General features: G+C 31.9%; 4 protein-coding genes and 1 non-coding gene across 5 annotated transcripts; 3 read left to right on the top strand and 2 right to left on the bottom strand.

The window, feature by feature from the left end:
- Nucleotides 1-355: 355 nt before the first annotated feature.
- PPL_03789 (uncharacterized protein) lies at nucleotides 356-4,777 on the top strand (the record flags this gene model as incomplete). Its single annotated transcript, XM_020574710.1, has 6 exons — nucleotides 356-410; nucleotides 496-1,119; nucleotides 1,183-2,106; nucleotides 2,166-2,519; nucleotides 2,580-2,996; nucleotides 3,075-4,777. The coding sequence occupies 6 exons, from the start codon at nucleotides 356-358 to the stop codon at nucleotides 4,775-4,777; spliced, it is 4,077 nt and encodes a 1,358-aa protein (XP_020435124.1).
- Nucleotides 4,778-5,581: 804 nt separating this feature from the next.
- On the top strand, nucleotides 5,582-5,652 carry PPL_03788. The gene has a single exon. It is a non-coding gene; the product is annotated as a tRNA-Gly (tRNA).
- Nucleotides 5,653-5,943: 291 nt separating this feature from the next.
- Nucleotides 5,944-10,414, bottom strand: PPL_03787 (uncharacterized protein; the record flags this gene model as incomplete). The annotated part of the gene is made up of 7 exons (XM_020574709.1): nucleotides 5,944-6,417; nucleotides 6,541-7,284; nucleotides 7,351-8,236; nucleotides 8,875-8,937; nucleotides 9,203-9,427; nucleotides 9,526-9,824; nucleotides 9,905-10,414. The coding sequence occupies 7 exons, from the start codon at nucleotides 10,412-10,414 to the stop codon at nucleotides 5,944-5,946; spliced, it is 3,201 nt and encodes a 1,066-aa protein (XP_020435123.1).
- Nucleotides 10,415-10,689: 275 nt separating this feature from the next.
- PPL_03786 (uncharacterized protein) lies at nucleotides 10,690-12,377 on the top strand (the record flags this gene model as incomplete). Its single annotated transcript, XM_020574708.1, has 3 exons — nucleotides 10,690-11,053; nucleotides 11,113-11,294; nucleotides 11,601-12,377. 3 exons carry the CDS (start codon nucleotides 10,690-10,692, stop codon nucleotides 12,375-12,377), a joined length of 1,323 nt encoding a protein of 440 aa, XP_020435122.1.
- Nucleotides 12,378-12,506: 129 nt separating this feature from the next.
- On the bottom strand, nucleotides 12,507-14,273 carry PPL_03785 (FNIP repeat-containing protein; the record flags this gene model as incomplete). The annotated part of the gene is made up of 3 exons (XM_020574707.1): nucleotides 12,507-12,580; nucleotides 12,663-13,805; nucleotides 13,892-14,273. The coding sequence occupies 3 exons, from the start codon at nucleotides 14,271-14,273 to the stop codon at nucleotides 12,507-12,509; spliced, it is 1,599 nt and encodes a 532-aa protein (XP_020435121.1).
- Nucleotides 14,274-14,617: the final 344 nt, after the last annotated feature.

Raw genomic sequence — 14,617 nt, 5'->3', positions numbered from 1 at the left:
TAAGATGAGATCCCTCAGATTTCTCGATTTTATTTTAGGCCCACCAACCATAATTTCCACTCTTTTTGAGGAACAATCAAAAAAAAAAATCAAAAATTCCGACTTTTGATATTTTTTCTTCTCCATCCATACCAATCCACCTCCTCACTAGTTTTTTTATTCAAAATATCTATCAAAAGGGTTCTATCGAAAAATCAACCACTATTTTTTTTGACATTATTAGAACTAATGGTCTGATCCAATCCAGAAAGACAAAATATTTCATTTCACTTTTCTAATTCATAAATCTAAATAATATTTCAAATAATTGATAAAAGATTATTTGTTCATTCTTTATTTTATTTAATTTTAAAAAATGAAAATTTATTATTTACTATCATTGTTATTTTTTTCTCTATATCTCAATAATGGTAAATTAATTTATTAATAATTAATAACTGTTAGATAATTTATTTCTAATCATTAATAATTTTTATTTTATATTGTTTTTTCTAGTTTTGGTAAATGGATTAACTATTGAAAAATTTATTTTAATTGGTCCCGACTATGTTAGTGATACCATTTGTACGACTGTAAATTATAATGTTATGTTCAATCATAACGTATCGATTAGTTTTTACAAACTTCAATCGAAACCGTTTAATATATCACCAAAGTCAATTCTGGTGAATATGCCATACCAATCGGTTCAAATCCAATTCAGTTCATTTCAACCAGGTACTTTCCCGCTGTATTTGAATGTCACCGATGACAACAATGCCATGTACACCGTCTATTTAGATACCTATAAATGTTCGCCAGTTACGGAGCCACCCGCAGTCGATTCTATCACACCATTCTTTTGGATCAACGATTTTGGCACAAAGTATCCTGGTCGTGTTTTTCTGCGTATTACAAACCCTCAGCCCAATGCAAAATTCATCATTATTAGAAATCCAAACAATTCTATCCAAGCATATGAGTTGGCCAAATACTCTAAAGATTACTATAGAATGGAGCTTTTACCTCGTCCAAACTATCAATCCACCGATGGAATATTCATTACAATTGGTATCATGGGTAGTACAAATACAACTTTAAGAAAAACCATTAGTATACCTTTCCCATATCCAGATAATTGTAAGAAAATATATTACATCTTAAATTATTAATTATAATTAATTTTTTAATTTTTTTTAACAGTCGTTAGAACAACCAATATTTTAAATATTTATCCGTTCCCAAAGAATAATACAATTATGGAAACTGGTGTGTTTTACAGTCAATCTGTAAATTCAATCGTTAGTGCTATCGAGGTGAATTCAAGATTGATTATCTATTCAAATAGTTCTACTGTTCCAGTTTCACAATTTATTCCACTTCTTGGTAGTTATGACAATGGATTATACAATATGTATTTCACTATTGAATTTAGTACATCATCAACATTTAGTTTGTATTGCAATGATTTAAACTCCACTCATATTACCGATTTCACTTTTGGAATCCAACAAAATCCAACTTTTTCCATTAAAGCAAATTCAGAGGTCGACTCTGAAGTAGGGGAGCTAATATCACAAATGAACTATCATCTTTCCGATGTCCATACTGTTTATCTTAGAAGATCGATCAAGATGGATTTCCCTTTGGGATACATTACTGACAATACCAATGGTGGTTTTAACTATAGTTATTCTTTTATCAGTACTAAATATACCGATTTTTATATAATTTTAATATCCATTGAAAATCTACTTGGTTCAGTCTCTGTACAATCACCAAGTCCAGTACTACCAACGCCAAAGCAAGAGTCAATCATCAGTATCGAGTATTTAGTATTCTCTTCCTATTCATTTGTTATTCGTACACGTATTCAAAACAATGGTATTTTCAATGTTTGGAACCTGTACAATAAAGATATGACATTAGTCAATATGGTAGAAACCGACAACAATACTTCAGTATATGAATGTGAATTCTCCTATGTATTGCCTTCAAGTGCTGTCACCACACAACCAATATTCTTTGTTACCAATTCTTTGGGTAGTTTATCTACCTACTTTTATGATACAACCATGATCAATGCCAATTTAGAAGTATTACCACTAGTACCACCAGGTTTTAAGAGTAAGTTTATAATTTATTAATAGCTTTATACATTGATTATTTATAATTATTTTTATAAGTGAACTTTTCAGCAGAAGATATTACATTTTTTAAATTCTTCCCAAATACCGTTGATGTTTCAAATGGACCTGGATATACTGAACTTCATTTCAATATATCTAACGTTGATGTCAATGGTTTACCACAAATTTATTTCCCAACACCAATTACACCTGCTGATACTATCGATGAAACATTAATCTTTACTGGTCAATACGATCCAAATTTGAAAATGTATAAGATTCCAATTACAATTAAATCATTACTATTCACAAGAAGATTATCCTATTATTTGTTTGGTAACAAATTACTTGAAAGTGGATTCATTTCATCTTTTGTTGGTGATAATGCATATTTAAATGTTACTTGTTCATGTAAGTAGTGTTTATAATTTTAAAATACACTAATGATTAATAATTTTATTTTATATTTAGATGCTGATGAATTTGGTCCAATTGTCGTTGATGTTCAACCATTTAAAAAGAAAATTTTAATGGAGAGAGGTATGAATACAACCATTGGATGGAATATTGTAATCGATGATAGACCAAGTGGATTCCGCAGTGGTGTTGCTGTTATTACATCAAAATATGACAAATCTCCACTGAATATTTCATTTAGTGTATTTGATGCCATCAGTGGAAATGAATTTTCTGGTACCTATAGAATTGCATTCCCTATCAATGGTCAATGTAGATCTGATGAATATACATTAGATTTAATTTTATATGATTACAATGATAACAAGGCAACTACTTTCTTTAAAGAATATGCACCATCTACTTCACCTTTTATCTACATTAACGGAACTCCAAAAGAATCATTATTAACAATTGATGTTATTTGTCAAGGTAATTATATATATCGGTTATATCAAATTCTTTCTATTAGAATTAAAAATTAATTTTTTATATTTCAAATATTTATAGCACCTGAGGATGTTATAAATCCAAATTTGGTATCTCTTGATTTTACCAGAGAATTAGATGTTGGATCTCTTAATAGAAGATTCCAAGCAACTATTGTTGTAGAAGACAATCCATATGGTTCTGGAATATCTAAATATCCAAACAATTCACCTGTGTTGTATTTAGTATCTGGTACTATGTATTTCCACCAAATAAGATCCAAGTTTGTTGGGCAGGTTGGTTCAAATTATACTTTTAAAATAGATGAACAACTTCCATTTGGATATGGAATTATTTTTGGAAAGATGGTGGTCAATATCTATGGTATTACTGATAATTTCAAGAATGTAATGGGTTACAGTACTGTTGATTTGAAATCACTTGGTTTTCCTTATTATGTAAACACATCGTTCAATCTTGTTCAACCCTATCTAGTGTCGTGCTCTAATGTTCCACCTTCTGGAGGCAGAGCAATCATTCGTGGTTATAAGATGGGAAATATTACCTCATCTGTCTGGAAGGTCAACTATGGTAAAGGATATGAGACTATCATCCCAGATTTCTCGACCAATGTAGTTGTTACTCTTAAGCTCAAAGCATTCAACAGTAATATCACTGTAATTGACTATAATAATGGTGTGCCTTCTAATGAACTTACTATTCAACCATATAATCCACAACCATATCCACGCCCAACACCACCACCAACTCAAAAACCAATCTATCCGTGCCCAGGAACACCAAAATGTTTTGGTAATGGAGATTGCACTGCCAACGGTTGTGTTTGTAGACTACCATGGTATGGAGAATCTTGCAACTCCAAGTCTATCAATGTTCCCAATCCATTGGATCCAAATGATACCCCAACCACAAATAGCACTATCAATGATCCTTCTACCGGTATCTTTACAAGTGTGGTATCGATTGCTTCACTCAGAGAGAAGACACCCGACCAATCAATTTTCCAAGAATACAAATTCTCAAACTGGACATTCACAAATCTTTCTGACGTTGACAACTATCAATATCAATACAGTTCACCAATTGGAGGCAATCAAACCACCGTTGTAAGAGTATTCGTACAATTCTTCCAAAATATGACCGATTTTTCTTTTGCTGGACAAAATACAACAATGATGCCAGGCACCATTAAGTATTCGATTTCTCTCTCCCCCTATAAATTTGATAATATTTTGAATACCCTAGAGATGGTCATGACAGCAACTGCTGCATCTTCAGAAAACAACTCTTGCTCTATGAACGAATATGGTTACTCCAAAGATAACTCTAATACCTTGCAATGGATCAAGCTTAAAATCAACGACAAGAGTTTGTATGGACGTTTCCTATCAGTCGGAATCGTTGACGGCCGTATCTCACAGGTTTCCAACGTAATTCTCGATGGCTCCTCACTTGAAATCCCTAGAGAAAACCAAACAGTCAATACCTATGTTGGTATGGGTATTCCATTCTACAGTCAGTCGGTGGTAATAGATCCAGATTTTTCTGTTCTCTTGGAGAATGATGCTGAGAATGCCAAATCAGCATGTAAATCTTCACCAGGTGGATTGTCAAAAAGTGCTAAAATAGGTATCATTGTCGCTAGTTGTGTAGTGGGAGTTGCTATAGTAGGAACAGCTGCAGTTGTCATTATCAAAAAAAGAAAATTCAATAATGAGAATAGAAGCTTAGAAATGAAATTAGATAATGAGAAATCAAGATAATCCAATTTAATATCAAATCGATATAATAAAAATTAAATATAAATTTTAAAAGATAAACAAATTAATTTAAAAAATTTAAACATTAAATTAGACTGTCCACTAATTTTTTATTTTCTTTAAAATTGTTTTTGTTTTGTTGATTGATAAACTTTGGTAACCAGTGATTTCCAAAGCAATATCAATACAACTAAGTGATCTTCCTCAGGAGATTATTACACGAAGTAAGAGTTCTTCTGAGCAAGCTCAAAACTTGATAGCGAAAACTCTAGTGTATTTTTGTAAAATTTGTAGCAACGACTAGTTATTTTAGCTTTTTTATTATATGATTTGTTTTTTTTTTCTTGTATATTAAATTATGTAGAATTTTTTCTTTTATAAAATTCCAAAACTTCTTTTTATTTTATGGTTAAATTGGCTACATAAAATAATACAACTTTTTTAAAATTATTAAATAATTCTTAACTTTTTAGCAAATTGAAAACATTTTTCATAAGAAAAATAAAATAAAGGATAGACTACATTGTCAATTTGTATAATATAGTTTTAAACTTAATTAGAGACAACTTGATCAACTAAAAACTGGTTTTGTAAATTTGCATCCAAACTTAGAGATAATTTAAATTATATTATCGACAATAGCATTTGAAAAGGGAGAAGTGAGATATTCAATTTTATTCCTAATGAGATTCAATTTATTAATTATCTTTTTTTAATTATTTTGTGGGTTTTCAATAACTAAAAAAGTTTAGAAATAAAAACCAGAGACATTTAAATAAATAAAATTTTGATTCATTAAAAATCAAAGCGTTGTTGGTCTAGTGGCAGAATTCTTGCCTACCAAGCAGGAGACCCGGGTTCGATTCCCGGACAACGCATCTTAAACTTTTAAACATGTTGGTTCCGCATGCGGACTACTTAAACTCCGTCTGCCAAGTCAATGGGAACATCCCTTATCCAAAAATTAAGGCAATTTCAGCCGGCCTGTGGCTGAACTGCTCCAACAAATAAACACTAAATGTAGGGTAATATCAATCTCTACACCTTGACTATCAGTAATGGTAGTACAAGTATACTTAAAAAAAAAAAACAAATCCTAAAGATGAACTTTCTTACATTTTTAAAATCTCTTACATGTCAAATCAATTTTTTAATTTATTTAAATTGTATTAATCATCATAGTTATTGTTATCATCATCTTCATCATCATCATTATTGTATTGATCTTCATCTTCTCCCTCTTCATCTTCATCATTACGTCCTCTTCTTCTAGTTGCACCACCTCTACTACCACCTCTCTTTGAAGTTAATCTTCCTTTTGGTGCCGTGGGTTTCTTTTTAGTTTGTGTTTTCTTCTTTACAACTGTTGCCTTTGGTTTGGGAGCTGACTTTTTCTTCTTTGGCTTCTGTTTTTCCTCTTCGTCTTCTGCATTCTCTTCTAAACGTCTGAGTTGTTCCTTGTCGATTTTGAAATCTCTGATTTCAGCTTTCTTAAAGTGTTGACCCAGTCTTTCTTTGATGTTCAGTTTCTTTTCATAGCGAATAACGGTTGCTTCGTATTTCTCCAAGGTGAATGCCAAAAGTGGTAAGAACTTTGCTTCTCTGTAAATCCTAGCTTTTTCTGATCGAGACAAACCGTCTTTCTTGTTGATATTGTCAAACTGTGTAATCGACTTGTGTACATTGGTGTAGAGTTCAGAGCTGCTCTCGATTAGCGTTTTCAGTTTGTCGTTGGGATGACAGTTCAATGTGGTCATTGCAGATACCAATGTTGTCAATATGGTGAAGAGCTTCTTGAGTGTCTTTAACAATTTATCAGAGCTCTGAGGAGAGAATTGATAGGGAGTGACATCTCTAGCCAGTTTGTCCATAGCTTGACAAGAGAGACACAGCGAATCATAGATACGATTCCTCATACGATTCAACTTGATCTCTGCATTCTCTGTGAGATTGGGTGTCCAATCCTTCTTGAGTTGAACGATAAGATCTCTCGACTTGTCAATCTCACTATTGATATGTTTGAAAAACTCTGCTTCCACCTGAATATGAGTTTTCCTGTTCAATATTCTTGGCTCCAGGTTATCATCGTCATCGACATCGATATCTTCTTCTTGATCAGCTTCACTGTGTATCAGATGATTTGCAATATCGTTGACAATGTTCATAGTGTCATTGTCTATATTACTGAGTTCCAGTAGTGTTCTGACAACAGTTGCTGCAAAAGTAGGTGAAGTTACTTTCATTTCAATCTGATAGAGACTTTGAATGAACTGGTGGTGCTGTGGAATATCACGTTCCGGTAAATAGGGATACAGTTTTGAGAGGATTGCAATAATGATATCGGCATCACCCCAGAATGCATGAGCAATTGCTGTATCTTGACAAACATCCTCTAAACGTTTGATCTCACTCTTGATAGCATCTTCTATTTGTTTTGGTTTTGGTAATGGATCATTGGTTAAACATGTACCCAAATTCTTTTCAGTTCCAAAATCTTTAATAAATTTAAACTAATAAATTAAAAAAGTTAATAAACTAAACTAATTTCTAATCTATATTTGTTTCTATAGACTTACAATTAAATCTAAACAAGATAATATTAATGTATGAGTAGGTATTATCTTTGAGTTTAACTTTGGTTCCTCCCATCCACCTTTATTAAGTCCATGGTTCAAATGAGGTAGAACTGCACGACAAAAGTTGAGATTCTGTTTGACAATGTTCTCACTTGGATTTGCAGACTCAATGTGGGTATCCAAATATTGCTTTGATTCAACAAACATCTTTGTGAGATACTCCAAACATGATTGATAAATGAAATGTGAGAAACTGTCGTATTTGTCGTGCTCTTGTAATTTCATCTGAGAGGTGTCGATCGATTTCATAAAGTTGAAAAGTTCCTTTATACATTCCGATGACAGCGTACTTTTAAGCAATTCCTTTGAATTTGCACTCGATCCTTTACTTGCTCCACTCTTTGATTTGGGTTTACTAGCTCCAACATCCTTCATCTCTTCATCTGGATCGAATTCATCTTCATCCTCGTCAATCTTTCTCTTTTTACTACCACCTCCTTTCTTTCCACCCTTACCAGACTTTGTTTGGTTTGCATCGCTGTTTACTTCAGACTTGGCATGAGTGTAAACAGCAAACAATTTGAGAATCGTTACAAACTTGTCATTGGTATTGGTAAGCGATACTTTGGTGACTGCATACTCTATCAATGACTCGATAACACCCATCAGTAATCCAGCACAGGTTTTCGAAGTTTCAGACTTGGAAGATATCTCCCTATATTCGCTAAACTCTGTTGATATCATTTCCTTTGCAAACTTGTTGAATACATCACGTAGTAATTCAAAAGAGTGCTTGTTAACCGGTGCCAATGACGAGGAGGAAGATAGTGCAGCTTGAGATCGTTGACTACTTTCGCCAGCTTGTCGACTGGTGGTACGTGTTACTCTGAGACACAGTTGAATACAATGTACAAGCTTGTCGATTGGCTCTGCAATGGTCCAACTGTCTTGTCCCAACTCTATGCAGCTTCCAAGAGATATAGGTGGAGTTGTCTTGTTGTTGGCATCAAAGTAATTGGAGAACTGTAACAAAAGCAAATCACAAACATACTCGCCGATATGTGGACGTGCCTGAACTAGATCCTTCAGTCCAGTGTATAGCTGCGCACGAATCGGACCTTGTTGGTTCAGTCCACGCTTGATAATACCGAGAATCTCAATACCAAGAGTATCGAGTGGTCTGTTGTTTGAGATGTTCTTTAGTAGCTGTAGGAATCCACCGATGGCACTGGATCTCGCTTCCAACTCACGCTTGAACATCGATTTCTTTAGTGTGAGAATGATAGAGTCGAGAAAAGACGGAACCAAAGGTAACAAAAGATCGAACGACATGATCAGCTGTTGCACTGTGTTTGTTGAGAAATACTGAATGTACTCGAACGACTCTTTGAGTTTTGGTACCGACTTGATCAGGGCATGTGGACTACGAGTACAGATCTTGTTGAGCAAATTGAACCAACACTGCAAGTTGTCAGCTTTCATCTGAATTCTACCGATAATCTCATCGATTACCCGCTCACTTACATTCTCATGTATAGTGAACAGCTGGAACAATATTTCCGTACCGAGTCTTCTGATACCTCGAATCTGATCGTTGATAACCAGTGCATTGGAATCCATCAAAAAGACTGCAAACCAAACTAGTGGTTCAACTATGAGTTGCCAACTGACAGAGGTGTTGGCAACGGTCGAAGTCAATATCTGCTCTGCCAACATCGGGTCATACTTATAATGATTCATCAGTAGTGATTTAAGTGTATTCAATACCTGTACTTTGAATCTAGGTATCTTTGAGATGGTGAGAAGCAGTGCAATGTTAAATGGTGATAGTGTTTGGTTCATCTTGATATACTCTTTTCCAATATCCATATCCTGTTTAATAGCAAAGCTGATCTGTAAAATAACAGTTGATTCTATCATCATAAGCTGTTCATTGCCTGGATTCTTGGTTGTCTCTTCCTGTACGAAATGATCGCATATCACTTTGAGAATCATTCCCTTCAAACCTTGTGATGATAATAATAATAATTGATGTGAAACACTTGGTAAATCTGGATATCCAATTGATGGTAAATCACTAAAAAAAAAAAGAAAATTAAAAATAATAATATAGATCGATTTGATTAGTAATTTGTTTAATACATATTAATCATTATTTTTATAAATTAAACATACTCTTTAATTTTGTTTATAATATCTTCTAAATGTTTCTTTGAGAGTGGAAGATCATTGAGTGATTCAATGATTGTAATAAATGTTTGTTTTGGCCAGTTGGAAGAAACTATACTTGTTATTGTATTCGTTTGATACTCCATATGTTCTTCATTGTTTGAAGAATCGTTTGACTTTAACTGACCACGTAGCATCATACATTTCGCCAACAATAGATAGATTGGTGACTTTGTATTAGTTTCAACATGCTTTGTTATTAAACTAATAATATCTTGTAATTCTCTTACTTCTAAAGAGTCACACTTAATATATTTAAATAGAAAAAAAAAAGAATTAGTTTTTTTTGAAGTTTGTTATCTTTTATAAAAATAGTGGTTTTTACCTCTGAAAGTATAAGATCTATACATTGTATTAAATCTTTTTCATTGATATGATTTGAATGATTAGATTCAATGATGACTTGTAAAAAGTTACATATAATGTTGGCTCTTGTGAATTTCAAAGATGACGAACTATTCGAAGGTTGATCATCGTCATTGTCTTCATTGTCCTGATTTTGTTGTTGTAATATAATTTGTTGATGTTGTTGATATGCTTTTAATATTGATTTCAAGTAATCGAATATCGGTTTTGATAATTCAATTCTTTTCATTAAGAAATCATCTATTGCACTTTGATCAACATCTTTAAGTAGATCATCTAGTTGTTCATTACTATTATGATTATTATTACTATTTATATTATTGACAGAGGTCAACTGTGATAATGTACTCTGTGAAAGTGTCTGATGTTGAGCGGGCACCGCCAATAACTGTGAGAATGATGGTTGATATGCTGATGATCTACATGCTCTAATTAACTTTTCATCGAAATCATCATCCAATATATTCATTTCAATTTATTTAAAAAAAAGAATAATATCTAAACTATAAATTAATTTAATTCTATTAATTATTTTGGTTTTCATTCATTCATTTGAAGACAATTTAAAAAAAAAACATATTTTTTCTAAGAATTTCAAAACATTAAGATCTTAATTTTACATTTTTAAAATTTTTTTATATTATTTAGTGCACTTTTTGAGAATTTCAAAAGAATGTATAAAGACAAATATTGTACATTATTAATTTTTTGTTAAATAATTAATAGTTTATTTTTATTACAAAAATGATAAACAACAACAATAATAATAATAACAATAATAATAATCTTTTTATAAAACTACCACATATATTATTAACAAAGATAATTAATAATTTAGAAGATAATATTGATAGGATTTGTTTTAGTTTGATATGTAGGCGATTCTATTTTGAAAGAGATCATTATCTTTTATTTCAAAGTAGCTACCTATTAAAGAGTGTATCGCTTAATGATCTCAAAGATTTCAAATTAAACTCTTTTCGTAAACAAATAGAATACTCGAGAGATAGTAAAGCTGATTGTTCACTACTTTTTGGTAATCGTGAAGAGTTGGATAATCTAAACATTGGAAATCTATTTGATTTAAATGATTATTTTTTAAACTATGGTAAATAATAATTAATGATTAGCAAAAATAATAATACTTACTCTTTAATTTAATTTTAGATGAATTAGGTACTGCTAATAATTTAATTATACCTAAATCGGTTACCAACATCTATTTTTCCGATAGTTTCAATAGGAGAATCGATATATTGGCAAAAGCATTGGCACAATCAAATGTAACCTATATTTGCTTTGGTGATGACTATAATCAACCGATCGAACCAGGAACCATTCCGGAATCTGTAAAGACAATAAGGTTTGGGTTAAACTATAATCGACCTTTGGAATACAAGAGTCTTCCATCACAGTTGGAGAAGTTGTTTTTCAGAAGAAACTTTAATCACCCGTTAACACCAGGTATCCTCCCATCTACTCTGGAACTCATTAGCTTTGGATGGCATTTCAATCAGCAACTGGTTGTCGGTTCGCTGCCTCCCAATCTAAAGATTATCGAGTTTGGTCGAGACTATCAAATGAAACTGACAGGCGATATACTACCAAAGAATGTTAAAACCATTCGAAACTATCCGATAAACTATCTCGATCAGCTACCGGCATCCGTTAGAACCGTCAGTTTCTCGCGACCGCCGACACCCGCTGCTCTATCGGAGGGCGATATTCCCGATACAATCACTTCACTTAACCTCGGATACTACGGGCAACCGTTGGAGCCAGGTGTAATTCCAAGCTCTGTCAAAGAACTTAACCTCGGTAATTTCTATCACTATCCAATAAAGAGTGATCATATCCCAGAGTCGGTGGAATCGCTGGAACTTGGTGAAATTTACAATAATACGATCGAACCAAACACCCTACCAAAGTCTATCAAAACACTTGGATTTTCTTATAATTTCAACAAGAAACTCGAACCATCTAGTATTCCAGATGGCGTCGAGTCGCTAAGGTTCAACTACTGTTTCAATGAAAACCTTACACCTGGAATCATTCCACCCACTGTGAAAGAGTTGATTTTCAAGGGTGAATACTATGACCTCTCGGAGAGTGTAGTACCATCCGGTGTAAAGTCACTTGAAATCCCAAATTTCGTACACAAGCTGCAACCAAATGTCATACCAGATACAGTAGAGGTACTCACAATCTCGATGGATTTCTTTAAAAACAACTCCATTGACATAATCTCTGACTCTGTCAAGACAATTCGATTGATATGTGACTATCAGTTTTATGATATCAAGCGTGTTGCTCATAATGGTGGTGGTAATCTACAATACTTGATACTTGGAGATTCAACAACCATACAAGGAGGCTTTGTAAATTCTTCATTCTTTCATAATATTTATAAATATATAAATATAAAAGATTAAGATTAAATAAAATATTAATATTTATTTATTTATAATTCCAAACATTAATGTGTTTGGAAATTTAATTAATGTTACAAAATAATAATAGGTGTTACAAATAATTGGTGGTGTTACAAAATAATAATGTTGTTATAATAAAGTTAGGTTAACTTCTTCCAAAAAGTTGGTGCATAAATAATTTGTTTTTGGATTTAATAAATACACTGTTCAAGACTAGATCAAAGTGATTGAAAATGTTACATTCCGTGAAAAAGAAGAAATTGATGGTTTCCGGCGATGCAATACCACCATGAATAGATGTCGAGTCGGCAAGAATTATAAATTGATCATCACTCAACCTTCTGATTTCGTAAACAATCGGTGTCTTTTCTGATCTCTTTAATATCATTCTAATAGTTTTCACAGTTGTTGGAATCAACTCTATTCTATTGGTGTAGTTTTTGAAAAAGTTGTTTGAAATGGTGAGTTCTTCAACTGAACTTGGGATAGATGATGAATTGACAATGGCTCCTGGCTCCAAATCCTTCATATCTAGGTATTTAACTGTGAATGGTACAAACGATGTTGAAAATGGTATTTTACGAATGGATTTGATTGTCATTGACTCAACCCCGGGTGGATACTTGTGTTTGCAAACTAAAGATGGGTCGTTGACATTCGATAGGGTAATCTTTTTAATTGAAGATAATGCTTGAACTTTTAGTTTTCGAAATTTAGTTTGACCTAAATCAAGTTCTTCAACAGTTGGTGGAAGATTGAGAAAGCGAGGATCTTTGGAAACTTCACCTAGCTTTAGGTATTTTACAGATGGTGGTACAATAGCCAGGTCAAGATGTTTGGGATATCTACCAAAAGTCAATGATGTGATGCTTGTTGGAATATCTCCATGGTGAAGATAATCAGACTTGGATGTTGTTTTCAATGAAATGGTTTTCACTGAATTTGGTAGTTGACTGATATAGAGAATTGGGAAATTTACGATATTCTCTAGAGTATCGGGTAGGAAATCTCTTGCTATCTCTCTTCTATACTTCTTGGAAAGGATTAGAGTCTTTAATTTTGGAGGTAGTGATCCAATTTCAAGGTCTCTATTAAAACCACCAGCATTGAGATAGGTAAGTGTAGGTGGAAGAACTCCTGGTCTAAGAGATCCTCTGTAGGTTTTGGCTAATGTCAGAGACTCTAGGAATGGAGGAAGTGCATTTTTTTCAAAAGAATTGAAATAGTTTTCAAAATGAATTGATTTGATATTTGAAGGTATTGATCCTGGTACAATGGTTTGAGTGAAATTACAAAATTTTATAGATGTTACATTTGATTCTGAAATTGCATTGTATATAGATTTTAAAAAATTAATATCTATATAAATATATAAAGTTGTAACTGATTTTGGAATATATATATTATTTTTTGATTTTGAAATAGTTTCTAAAAAATAAATAAATTAAAATAAAAAATTTAGGATTTACTATTAAAGAAATTAAAATTATCTTATAATTATTAATTATTCTTACCATAATTTAAAAAATAATCATTTAAATATCTATCATCAATTAAAGGAGTATTTTGATCAACAATATATAATGATGCACCATTTAGAGTGTTAATAATACTTGAACCTTCCTTTATGTTTCTGGAATATTTAAATTGAGTTTTAAAGGAATAAAAATGAAACTCCCATATAGATTCGACAGATTGAAGTTTTGGTGTTGAATTTGGCTTATGATCTTTAAAAACCAAGTAATGATCTCTATCATTAAACCATTTTCTACAAACAAATGAAAAACAAATACGATCCAAGTCACAGTCGATAAAATTGATTATTTTAGATAAAAGAATATGGGGAAATTGGACTAATCTATGATTAAAATTACTATTATTAATATTAAATAACATTTTTGTTTAAATTATAATAAACTATTTTTTAGATTAATTGTTTTTAGATATTGTTATTAATACATTTTAAATTCTAAAAACAATATAAATAAGCATAAAATATATAGAATGATTTTACACACCAAATCAAGATAGATAAATTGATGATGGATAATTAATTGATTGTGTTTGATTACTAATTATGTTGTTTCCAATTCCAATATTTATATTGTTCCATTTTACTTGTCCTAAATTACTGTTTTTCTAGGGTTACCAAATTGATAAGATATTAATATTATTCAATCAACTATCTATTTTTTTGATCAAGTGGTTCATCAATTGATAGTTGAAAAAAGTAAAAAAAA

Source organism: Heterostelium album (genome assembly GCF_000004825.1).
Source record: "Heterostelium album PN500 unplaced genomic scaffold PPL_contig8, whole genome shotgun sequence".
Lineage (NCBI taxonomy): Eukaryota > Evosea > Eumycetozoa > Acytosteliales > Acytosteliaceae > Heterostelium > Heterostelium album.
This window is presented reverse-complemented; position numbering and strand designations above follow the sequence as displayed.